Below are 12,377 nucleotides of genomic sequence, written 5' to 3' on the forward strand. Positions count from 1 at the left end.
AGGGATTTATTCTTCTGTGTAATTAACCATAATGATGAAACACACTTTTATACCGCACTGCAGTTTTTGTTAAGGTTATTCATAATGGGGAAAGGCTAAATAGGTTGAGTTCATTATTGTTAGAGGAAAAAAAAAAAAAAAAAGAGGTGACCCAATCAAATTAATTTGAAATTAAGTGCATTGAGGCTGATAACTCCACACAAGTCAGGAGTTCAAATAAAAATAGAAGAGACAATCTACAAAGCAAGAAACTACAAGCAGGCAGGGAATCAAGCTGGAATTGCTGCAACTCTGAGGTGGCAAACACACGGTGTCGGGGAACAGGGGCCACTTGAAAAAAAAAAAAACAGTGAAAATGGATAAAGAGATGGGCAAAGCCTGAAGGATGCAAAAGGAGAAGCTGGAGAAGGAAGGGATGAACATGAAGATGGATTTGAAATAAATGGGTAGCGACAGTGCTTGTTAAGCTAACTAGATTTATTTCTCTGCCCAGAAATTCTTATGTCCTTACAAGACAGCATCGGAACAAGGTCTTTAATTTTACTTTTCCCGGGTTTATTGCTTGGGCCTTAATGTTATTTAACAGCAGGGAGCGTCAACCAGTTCCATTGCGAAGCTGGACTTAATTCAAAATCGTTAAATCTGGTGGAAGCTTTTTCCCCTTGACAAAGACATCCTGGTGCTTCTCTGACAAAACGTGGGAGTCGTGCCCCCCGGGACAATGGAAGCAGCCAAATTTGGAGGGGCAGAGCGGGGACAGGGAGACAGCACTCCCTCCTCCTGCAGAGATGATGAGAAAGCAGGACCGAAGGCAGCGGGACGTGACGATGCTGAGCACTGCTGGGACAGCCTGGAGCAGGGAGGCAGCAGAGCCCATCGCCCTGGGCTCCTCTTTTAGGCTTATCTGGAAAAGCAGATGTTTTATGGCTCTCTCTGTTTTGCCAAAATGGTGGTGCAAGCTCTAAACAAGCCTGAGAGCTGGGTAAGATGCATGAAGGTGGCTGGGATGTTCACGACGCGCACCGTCATAGTTTAAGGGGTTTAATCTCATGGGCAATGGTTTAAGACAAGCAGTACCCTGACACGAGCCATCTCTAGGAAACCTCAGGGCTGCTCCAAGATGATGGTGGTGATGAGCTTCCTCCCAAGTCTTTACAGATCCTCTAATGTTTGTTTTATCGCTTAGTGCCTAAAAAGAGAAGAGGGAGATCCCAGTAGCACCGGGCTCGTTGGAAGGGGCTGTTCTGGGCCCTGCCCAGGGCGTACAGCAAACACCAGCTGGGACCATCACTGTGAGACCCTGTCCCCTGCCACCCGTCTGAACAGCCACCTGGGTTTTTAAAGGACTGGCCAAGACGCCTCAAACCTCTCCACAAAGCTGCACAAGCGACTTTCCTCCTGGTTCCTCACTTTGGCCATGCCAAAATCTCACCTTTTGCCCCTTCTGCCCTCTCCCCACGAAATCCAAATGGCTCCTCTTTGCCTTGAAGGTCCCACAGCTCTGCTCCTCTCCTTCCTCACCTCTAATTCACCCCTAAGAGTACGGGGAGCATTTGGGATAAAGCTTCAAGAATGCATTTGACATAAATTATTATTCCCCTTCTAAACGGATTACAAAAATCCTTTTATTACAAAATATTAAAATGTTCAAATTATCGGTGTGGAAAAACGTTTCCTGGAGGTAAAGTTTTTAAAAATTGAGGTTTTAATCATGAGCATAATCCTTTCTGGCTAACGTTTCCAGCCTTGTGAAACATCTAGATACAAATTGCGCAGAGGCCTGGCTGGGCGGCGAACAAAGGAAGATGCTGCCTGTAAATAGCTCAGAGGACATCAGAAGACACTTCTCTCATCAGCAATCTTTTTTAGCTTAATATAGCTCCTCTTTGCATAAAACATTGACATTTTTGCAATGTTTGGGCCCAATGGTGCGAATGCTGATTGTCATCCGAAGATACTAGAGTGTACCTTCAAAAATATGCAAGAACATTTTACAGACAGTAGTTTTACTTGCCTCCAAAATGCTGTATCTTAATATTTCATACTTATATATATTTAAATGTTAGTACCACCAGATAAATGCTAACATGCTTTTATGCTAATGCAATCACTGAAAATCCAGATAATGTTGTGTATTGGCATATACTGTTAGTGAATTATGGATACCTAAATGTACAATCCCACATGCCTAGCAATTATTTTTGTTAGTGCATTTAACTTTTATTTGCAATCAGAGCACTTGAGGATTGTTCAAATGAAGTTTACTTTTGCAAACTGCTGAATAGAAAACATTTTGTTAAAGGTTTAAAAACAGTAAGGCTGTGATGAGGCTGTGGAGCTGCAATAAGGGCACCGCTCGGAAAACTCCACCAGATGGAACGATGTTTGATTTGGTCACAGACTCGGCAATTAAAAGTCAAATGCCTGAAATGAAGGACATATAAGAGAAACAGGAGATGAAATCTTGATTTCTTCTGTGTCGGGTCACCCTCTCCCATGGCAGAGGCTCACAGAGACGCCGGGAGGAGAGCACCCGTGCAGGCAGCACCCTGGCACACAGACCCTGGGACCCTGCGCCTGTGCTGAGGCTGCTTTTCAAGTCCAGTTTAAGCCAAAAAAAATACCAGGAGAGAGAAATCCTGAGCTGCCCCTGCTGTGCCTTCTCCTCCTCCTGCCTCTGCTGATCCAACATCTTGGCCAGCACCTGGCCCCTTGGCTCAAGACACCAACCCACTTGAAAACCCCTTTGTCCCGCACTGGTTTTTGTGCGGCAAGACCTGGGAGATGCAGCCGGTTGCTCCATCCCTTTCCTGCTTCTCTACCCAGTCAAGAGTTAAGGACAACATGAATCTGGAGAAGACCTGGATATTTTTAAGAGTTGGAAAGCTCTGGACGTGACCCAGGCACGGCAGCCAGTGATTGTCTCCTGCATAAACCAACCTACCTCCAGCCAAGGCCAAGCTCCCTCTTTCCAGACTCAGCTGCGCCAGGAGTTAATGACCCCCCGGGCTGAGGAGCTGCTCTGATCGTGCCCTGATTTCCCTCTGGGAAGGTCTGTCTGGCTTGAAACCCCTGTCCTGAGCCAGCCTGGCCAGAGAGAGCTGGGAGGTGGCCACAGAGCCATTTGGTGAGCAGCAGACCATCACCTCCTGCCTGGGCACAGCTCAGCATCCACTGCAGGATCCAATGCCAGCCCCAGGCACACGACTACGGAGCAGATCGTGCCTCCACAGCCCAGTGAGCACCTCTGGGCACTTACTGGGAAGTCCTACCACCTAAGTGAGGTCCCCAGGATCAGCCACGAGTGAAGGAAATAAACAACGACCCCTCAAAAACACAAGACATCAGAAAATGCTCAGCATGAAGCACTTGAAATGCCCCCATCAGTTTAAAGGGAGCAGGGAGTAAGCTGAGAAAATGTATGAACAAAGAAATGAAGCAGCCAGCACAGGGCAGAGGAGCTGGCGTGTCGGTGTCTATCGAGGAAGCTTAAGCACAGCAAGGGGAAGGAAAGCAAACCCCAAACCCAGGAATAATTTTCCTCACATTTTGGAACTGAGCTCTCAGACAATACATCATCCAAACCACCCAAAATTACCATCTGTCAGAACGTCCTTTAAAGAAAAAAAAAGGTCTAAAAGTTTCCAGCGTAGTATTTTAATACTGTCATATTAGAAAAGAGATTGTATCTGTCCAAATAAAGGCATTTGCAATTAAAGTGAGGACTAGCAAACAAAAGCATTACTTTTGTGGCCACTGCTACACGTTCGTACCATGAGACAAGGAGTTTCTTGAGTCTTGATCGTGCCACGTGAGCTAAACCCAGAACGAAGCAATTTGATAGCCCCCGTCATTTCATGAATTACCCCCAAATGTTCCCAGGCCCTCTGCATGATTTTCTCTTGAAGAAACACGTAACTAAGAGTCTACATGCCATTAACGAACCTAAGGAAACAATTACAATATTGTCTCAAACATTAAAATACGCCACAATATGAAGAGTAGCAAACAAAAGCATTACTTTTGTGGTCACTGCTACTCGCTCGTACCATGAGACAAGGAGTTTCTTGAGTCTTGATCGTGCCACGTGAGCTAAACCCAGAACGAAGCAATTTGATAGCCCCCGTCATTTCATGAATTACCCCCAAATGTTCCCAGGCCCTCTGCATGATTTTCTCTTGAAGAAACACGTAACTAAGAGTCTACATGCCATTAACGAACCTAAGGAAACAATTACAATATTGTCTCAAACATTAAAATACGCCACAATATGAAGAGCGGGTCGGTGTTTCGGACGTGAAAGAGTATCTTATGGCCATCAGAGTCAAGCTCTGTTTCAGAGCATAAGCCAGACCCTTTCTGGTGCAAACCTGGGTACTCACTGCTGTCCATGAGGCCATTTTACTTCACACGAGCGGGTCGGTGTTTCGGACGTGAAAGAGTATCTTATGGCCACCAAAGAGTCAAGCTCTGTTTCAGACCATAAGCCAGACCCTTTCCTGGTGCAAACCTGCTGTCCATGAGGCCATTTTACTTCACACACACTGCATCGTATACAAGATGGCAAAAGAAATGCAGATTTGTAGACTATATTACACTAAGTGATAAATAATTTATAACAGTGGAGAAGGTGACCGCACTGTTAGCCATAGAAATATGCAGAGAGAATGCTCCTGGCTGTCTATATTCACTCTGCACTTCTGACCTTGAAGTTTGGGTCCATCCCATGCATTTCTAAAGCCTCTGCACCTGTGAATGTGCAACACACACACACACCACCAAGCCCCCAAACCAAGAAGGGCACCAGTAAAACCCACTGAGCCCACAGGGTACCCCCAGCAGCACTACATACCACACACGAGGACAATTGGGCTCCTTCAGGCAGCAGCCACCATCTCATGAACCACAAACATCCTTTAGACCAGTCTCTTCTCAATTCAGCCTGTTCCTAACCCTGTGTCTGGTCAACACCCTCTTGGTGTCAGAGGCACACATCCATGGGGCTAAAAGTCCCCTGCAAAGACCACGGGTGTCGTTATATTTCAGAAATCAGCACTTTGCTACCCTCAAGCAGCCCAGGAGAAAGGAACAGGAGAGAGAAAGGTGCTCCCTGGGGTGCTCGTAACCACACCATCCTCTAGATCTCTCCCCGGAGAGGGCTGTCAAGGGGAGAGGAGGGGAGCCAGAATCACTCCCCTTGGACCTTGTGAAAACAAGGAGCCCAGAGGAATCCAGAAACAATCACAGCTTCCCCACTGAATCACTTCTGGCTGAGTCTAACAAGCAGGATGAGGGTGCACAGAGGAGAAGACCGGGGTAAGTGGCGCTGAGAGGAAAGGGCTTGGCAGGGGAGAAGACAATTTGGTGTGTCAGAGAACGAGAGCAGCTTTCAGCTCCAGCTCTGAGAAATAAATCAAGAGAGAGGAAGAGGAGCACAGTCCCCAGGTTGTCACCCTGCCACCCACGGTGGGATGGAGCTCACCTGGAGAGAGCAGCTCCCAGGACGAAGGCAGCGTTCTCCTTCAGCGCGGCCTCTGTGCTGTTCAGCCCCTCGATCACGAGCTGGAGCCCACCCATGGAGAGGAAGTCCTTAGCGTTGTCCACCTGGGAGAGAGCAGGTCCCCATCAGTACAGAAACCCCAGCCAGCTTCCACTCAATTCTTGGAGAATGTCGTGCTTCAGAAAGCACAGCATCTCTTCCCTCCCAGTCTCACCAGCGCCAAGTTTGAAAAGGAATTAAAAATTAAGAGGGAACGACGGTGGCTTGAATTTCGTACAATTCTGTCTCTGAGCAGTGGATGCCATGGTTTCAGAAGCAGAGTTTACTGCTGGGTTGCCATTATCACACGCAGAAGGCATTGCTGAAAACTTAAATACTTCAATTAGCTCTCAAAACTATTCTTGACACGTATTTCGGTAAGTCAGGTGATGTCAAAAATTCGGTAAATCTGATGATGTCAAAAAAAACCCCCAGTTCTTTGCTCTCTTGCCTCAGCAGGCTGTTACTGGAAACCCAGGGAACTGTGTGTTTTGTAAATGCACTTAATTAATTGATGCTCTAATTGTAGCACCAGGAGTTAGGAGTGTTTAAGAGCCTGTCGGCAGCTTTCCTCACATTTTGGAACTGAGCTCTCAGACAATACATCATCCAAACCACCCAAAATTACCATCTGTCAGAACGTCCTTTAAAGAAAAAAAAAGGTCTAAAAGTTTCCAGCGTAGTATTTTAATACTGTCATATTAGAAAAGAGATTGTATCTGTCCAAATAAAGGCATTTGCAATTAAAGTGAGGACTAGCAAACAAAAGCATTACTTTTGTGGCCACTGCTACACGTTCGTACCATGAGACAAGGAGTTTCTTGAGTCTTGATCGTGCCACGTGAGCTAAACCCAGAACGAAGCAATTTGATAGCCCCCGTCATTTCATGAATTACCCCCAAATGTTCCCAGGCCCTCTGCACTTCCCGGGTTTATTGCTTGGGCCTTAATGTTATTTAACAGCAGGGAGCGTCAACCAGTTCCATTGCGAAGCTGGACTTAATTCAAAATCGTTAAATCTGGTGGAAGCTTTTTCCCCTTGACAAAGACATCCTGGTGCTTCTCTGACAAAACGTGGGAGTCGTGCCCCCCGGGACAATGGAAGCAGCCAAATTTGGAGGGGCAGAGCGGGGACGGGGAGACAGCACTCCCTCCTCCTGCAGAGATGATGAGAAAGCAGGACCGAAGGCAGCGGGACGTGACGATGCTGAGCACTGCTGGGACAGCCTGGAGCAGGGAGGCAGCAGAGCCCATCGCCCTGGGCTCCTCTTTTAGGCTTATCTGGAAAAGCAGATGTTTTATGGCTCTCTCTGTTTTGCCAAAATGGTGGTGCAAGCTCTAAACAAGCCTGAGAGCTGGGTAAGATGCATGAAGGTGGCTGGGATGTTCACGACGCGCACCGTCATAGTTTAAGGGGTTTAATCTCATGGGCAATGGTTAAGACAAGCAGTACCCTGACACGAGCCATCTCTAGGGAACCCCAGTGCTGCTCCAAGATGATGGTGGTGATGAGCTTCCTCCCAAGTCTTTACAGATCCTCTAATGTTTGTTTTATCGCTTAGTGCCTAAAAAGAGAAGAGGGAGATCCCAGTAGCACCGGGCTCATTGGAAGGGGCTGTTCTGGGGCCTGCCCAGGGCGTACAGCAAACACCAGCTGGGACCATCACTGTGAGACCCTGTCCCCTGCCACCCCATCTGAACAGCCACCTGGGTTTTTAAAGGACTGGCCAAGACGCCTCAAACCTCTCCACAAAGCTGCACAAGCGACTTTCCTCCTGGTTCCTCACTTTGGCCATGCCAAAATCTCACCTTTTGCCCCTTCTGCCCTCTCCCCACGAAATCCAAATGGCTCCTCTTTGCCTTGAAGGTCCCACAGCTCTGCTCCTCTCCTTCCTCACCTCTAATTCACCCCTAAGAGTACGGGGAGCATTTGGGATAAAGCTTCAAGAATGCATTTGACATAAATTATTATTCCCCTTCTAAACGGATTACAAAAATCCTTTTATTACAAAATATTAAAATGTTCAAATTATCGGTGTGGAAAAACGTTTCCTGGAGGTAAAGTTTTTAAAAATTGAGGTTTTAATCATGAGCATAATCCTTTCTGGCTAACGTTTCCAGCCTTGTGAAACATCTAGATACAAATTGCGCAGAGGCCTGGCTGGGCGGCGAACAAAGGAAGATGCTGCCTGTAAATAGCTCAGAGGACATCAGAAGACACTTCTCTCATCAGCAATCTTTTTTAGCTTAATATAGCTCCTCTTTGCATAAAACATTGACATTTTTGCAATGTTTGGGCCCAATGGTGCGAATGCTGATTGTCATCCGAAGATACTAGAGTGTACCTTCAAAAATATGCAAGAACATTTTACAGACAGTAGTTTTACTTGCCTCCAAAATGCTGTATCTTAATATTTCATACTTATATATATTTAAATGTTAGTACCACCAGATAAATGCTAACATGCTTTTATGCTAATGCAATCACTGAAAATCCAGATAATGTTGTGTATTGGCATATACTGTTAGTGAATTATGGATACCTAAATGTACAATCCCACATGCCTAGCAATTATTTTTGTTAGTGCATTTAACTTTTATTTGCAATCAGAGCACTTGAGGATTGTTCAAATGAAGTTTACTTTTGCAAACTGCTGAATAGAAAACATTTTGTTAAAGGTTTAAAAACAGTAAGGCTGTGATGAGGCTGTGGAGCTGCAATAAGGGCACCGCTCGGAAAACTCCACCAGATGGAACGATGTTTGATTTGGTCACAGACTCGGCAATTAAAAGTCAAATGCCTGAAATGAAGGACATATAAGAGAAACAGGAGATGAAATCTTGATTTCTTCTGTGTCGGGTCACCCTCTCCCATGGCAGAGGCTCACAGAGACGCCGGGAGGAGAGCACCCGTGCAGGCAGCACCCTGGCACACAGACCCTGGGACCCTGCGCCTGTGCTGAGGCTGCTTTTCAAGTCCAGTTTAAGCCAAAAAAAATACCAGGAGAGAGAAATCCTGAGCTGCCCCTGCTGTGCCTTCTCCTCCTCCTGCCTCTGCTGATCCAACATCTTGGCCAGCACCTGGCCCCTTGGCTCAAGACACCAACCCACTTGAAAACCCCTTTGTCCCGCACTGGTTTTTGTGCGGCAAGACCTGGGAGATGCAGCCGGTTGCTCCATCCCTTTCCTGCTTCTCTACCCAGTCAAGAGTTAAGGACAACATGAATCTGGAGAAGACCTGGATATTTTTAAGAGTTGGAAAGCTCTGGACGTGACCCAGGCACGGCAGCCAGTGATTGTCTCCTGCATAAACCAACCTACCTCCAGCCAAGGCCAAGCTCCCTCTTTCCAGACTCAGCTGCGCCAGGAGTTAATGACCCCCCGGGCTGAGGAGCTGCTCTGATCGTGCCCTGATTTCCCTCTGGGAAGGTCTGTCTGGCTTGAAACCCCTGTCCTGAGCCAGCCTGGCCAGAGAGAGCTGGGAGGTGGCCACAGAGCCATTTGGTGAGCAGCAGACCATCACCTCCTGCCTGGGCACAGCTCAGCATCCACTGCAGGATCCAATGCCAGCCCCAGGCACACGACTACGGAGCAGATCGTGCCTCCACAGCCCAGTGAGCACCTCTGGGCACTTACTGGGAAGTCCTACCACCTAAGTGAGGTCCCCAGGATCAGCCACGAGTGAAGGAAATAAACAACGACCCCTCAAAAACACAAGACATCAGAAAATGCTCAGCATGAAGCACTTGAAATGCCCCCATCAGTTTAAAGGGAGCAGGGAGTAAGCTGAGAAAATGTATGAACAAAGAAATGAAGCAGCCAGCACAGGGCAGAGGAGCTGGCGTGTCGGTGTCTGTCGAGGAAGCTTAAGCACAGCAAGGGGAAGGAAAGCAAACCCGAAACCCACGAATAATATTCCTCACATTTTGGAACTGAGCTCTCAGACAATACATCATCCAAACCACCCAAAATTACCATCTGTCAGAACGTCCTTTAAAGAAAAAAAAAGGTCTAAAAGTTTCCAGCATAGTATTTTAATATTGTCATATTAGAAAAGAGATTGTTTCTGTCCAAATAAAGGCATTTGCAATTAAAGTGAGGAGTAGCAAACAAAAGCATTACTTTTGTGGTCACTGCTACTCGCTCGTACCATGAGACAAGGAGTTTCTTGAGTCTTGATCGTGCCACGTGAGCTAAACCCAGAACGAAGCAATTTGATAGCCCCCGTCATTTCATGAATTACCCCCAAATGTTCCCAGGCCCTCTGCATGATTTTCTCTTGAAGAAACACGTAACTAAGAGTCTACATGCCATTAACGAACCTAAGGAAACAATTACAATATTGTCTCAAACATTAAAATACGCCACAATATGAAGAGCGGGTCGGTGTTTCGGACGTGAAAGAGTATCTTATGGCCATCAGAGTCAAGCTCTGTTTCAGAGCATAAGCCAGACCCTTTCTGGTGCAAACCTGGGTACTCACTGCTGTCCATGAGGCCATTTTACTTCACACATGCTGCATCGTATACAAGATGGCAAAAGAAATGCAGATTTGTAGACTATATTACACTAAGTGATAAATAATTTATAACAGTGGAGAAGGTGACCGCACTGTTAGCCATAGAAATATGCAGAGAGAATGCTCCTGGCTGTCTATATTCACTCTGCACTTCTGACCTTGAAGTTTGGGTCCATCCCATGCATTTCTAAAGCCACTGCACCTGTGAATGTGCAACACACACACACACCACCAAGCCCCCAAACCAAGAAGGGCACCAGTAAAACCCACTGAGCCCACTGGGTACCCCCAGCAGCACTACATGCCACACACGAGGACAATTGGGCTCCTTCAGGCAGCAGCCACCATCTCATGAACCACAAACGTCCTTTAGACCAGTCTCTTCTCAATTCAGCCCGTTCCTAACCCCGTGTCTAATCAACACCTTCTTGGTGTCAGAGGCACACATCCATGGGGCTAAAGCCCCCCTGCAAAGACCAGGGGTGTCGTTATATTTCAGAAATCAGCACTTTGCTACCCTCAAGCAGCCCAGGAGAAAGGAACAGGAGAGAGAAAGGTGCTCCCTGGGGTGCTCGTAACCACACCATCCTCTAGATCTCTCCCCGGAGAGGGCTGTCAAGGGGAGAGGAGGGGAGCCAGAATCACTCCCCTTGGACCTTGTGAAAACAAGGAGCCCAGAGGAATCCAGAAACAATCACAGCTTCCCCACTGAATCACTTCTGGCTGAGTCTAACAAGCAGGATGAGGGTGCACAGAGGAGAAGACCGGGGTAAGTGGCGCTGAGAGGAAAGGGCTTGGCAGGGGAGAAGACAATTTGGTGTGTCAGAGAACGAGAGCAGCTTTCAGCTCCAGCTCTGAGAAATAAATCAAGAGAGAGGAAGAGGAGCACAGTCCCCAGGTTGTCACCCTGCCACCCACGGTGGGATGGAGCTCACCTGGAGAGAGCAGCTCCCAGGACGAAGGCAGCGTTCTCCTTCAGCGCGGCCTCTGTGCTGTTCAGCCCCTCGATCACGAGCTGGAGCCCACCCATGGAGAGGAAGTCCTTAGCGTTGTCCACCTGGGAGAGAGCAGGTCCCCATCAGTAGAGAAACCCCAGCCAGCTTCCACTCAATTCTTGGAGAATGTCGTGCTTCAGAAAGCACAGCATCTCTTCCCTCCCAGTCTCACCAGCGTCAAGTTTGAAAAGGAATTAAAAATTAAGAGGGAACGACGGTGGCTTGAATTTCGTACAATTCTGTCTCTGAGCAGTGGATGCCATGGTTTCAGAAGCAGAGTTTACTGCTGGGTTGCCATTATCACACGCAGAAGGCATTGCTGAAAACTTAAATACTTCAATTAGCTCTCAAAACTATTCTTGACACGTATTTCGGTAAGTCAGGTGATGTCAAAAATTCGGTAAATCTGATGATGTCAAAAAAAACCCCCAGTTCTTTGCTCTCTTGCCTCAGCAGGCTGTTACTGGAAACCCAGGGAACTGTGTGTTTTGTAAATGCACTTAATTAATTGATGCTCTAATTGTAGCACCAGGAGTTAGGAGTGTTTAAGAGCCTGTCGGCAGCATCACCTCGGCTGGCAGCGGAGGCACAGGGGCCGTGCGGGTGTTTTTCACAAATACCATCACCAGCTTTGCACGAACCTGGAAAAAAAAAGCCAGCCCCCCCTGGGAAGGAACGGCCAGAAGTGTCCCCTCGGGACAGCCCAGCAAGGATTTTTCTAAAGCAGAAAATATTGGACTTTTCAGCAGGGAAAAATTTAACCACTTATCGGGGATTGGTCAGCCTTTGACTTTAACCAGACTTGGGGCCACCCAGGCACAAATCACTTCTCCAACAGGAGATTGGGAAAGACCTCACTGTGGCCCACAAACAAAACTGAGAGAAGCAGCCAAAGCCCTACAAGTACAACATTCAGTCCAAAGTCAGATCAATGCATTTTGGTTTTCAAGGGTTGGCTTTATTTTTCAGTTTAAAGGGGAATCTGAATGCTCAGAATTGCATTTGCAAAAAAAAATATCAGGTTTAGAATGTCAACATTTCTCCTCCCTGAAAGACAGGGAGAAGAAACAACAACAACAGCGTGTGTTGGTCGATGGAAATAGAACCTAAAAATGAGTTATTGGCTGGGCAAACCGAGCAGAGGGCACCGAGGGGGTGGGAGAGGACAAACACCACGAGATGGAGGGTACATTGGGCTCAGGCACCGAACGCTCTTTCAATCAACAGTGACTTCATGCTCAGTGTTATTTTTATCTCAGCCGTGTGCCTTCACCAAAATTGGCCATAAATTGGATATTTTAGGCACCCAAAAGAATGAAGAAGC

General features: G+C 47.1%; 2 protein-coding genes across 2 annotated transcripts in view; both read right to left on the bottom strand.

Moving 5' to 3' along the window:
• SIL1 (SIL1 nucleotide exchange factor) overlaps positions 1–5,794 on the bottom strand; it is a 44,720-nt gene extending 38,926 nt beyond the window's left edge. Inside the window, exons 1-2 of the mRNA XM_014955793.1 lie at positions 5,715–5,794; positions 5,483–5,604 (exon numbers count right to left, since the gene is read on the bottom strand). Of these exons, the coding sequence (XP_014811279.1) occupies positions 5,483–5,577 (95 nt within the window). The 5' untranslated portion in view covers positions 5,578–5,604; positions 5,715–5,794. The remainder of the gene's footprint in view (positions 1–5,482; positions 5,605–5,714) is intronic.
• Positions 5,795–8,177: 2,383 nt separating this feature from the next.
• LOC106896058 (nucleotide exchange factor SIL1-like) overlaps positions 8,178–12,377 on the bottom strand; it is a 53,609-nt gene continuing 49,409 nt past the window's right edge. The window contains exons 6-7 of the mRNA XM_014955779.1: positions 10,994–11,115; positions 8,178–8,340 (exon numbers count right to left, since the gene is read on the bottom strand). Of these exons, the coding sequence (XP_014811265.1) occupies positions 8,178–8,340; positions 10,994–11,115 (285 nt within the window). The remainder of the gene's footprint in view (positions 8,341–10,993; positions 11,116–12,377) is intronic.

The sequence above is a fragment of the Calidris pugnax genome, unplaced genomic scaffold (genome assembly GCF_001431845.1).
Source record: "Calidris pugnax isolate Ruff unplaced genomic scaffold, ASM143184v1 scaffold228, whole genome shotgun sequence".
In the NCBI taxonomy this organism is placed as follows: Eukaryota; Metazoa; Chordata; class Aves; order Charadriiformes; family Scolopacidae; genus Calidris; species Calidris pugnax.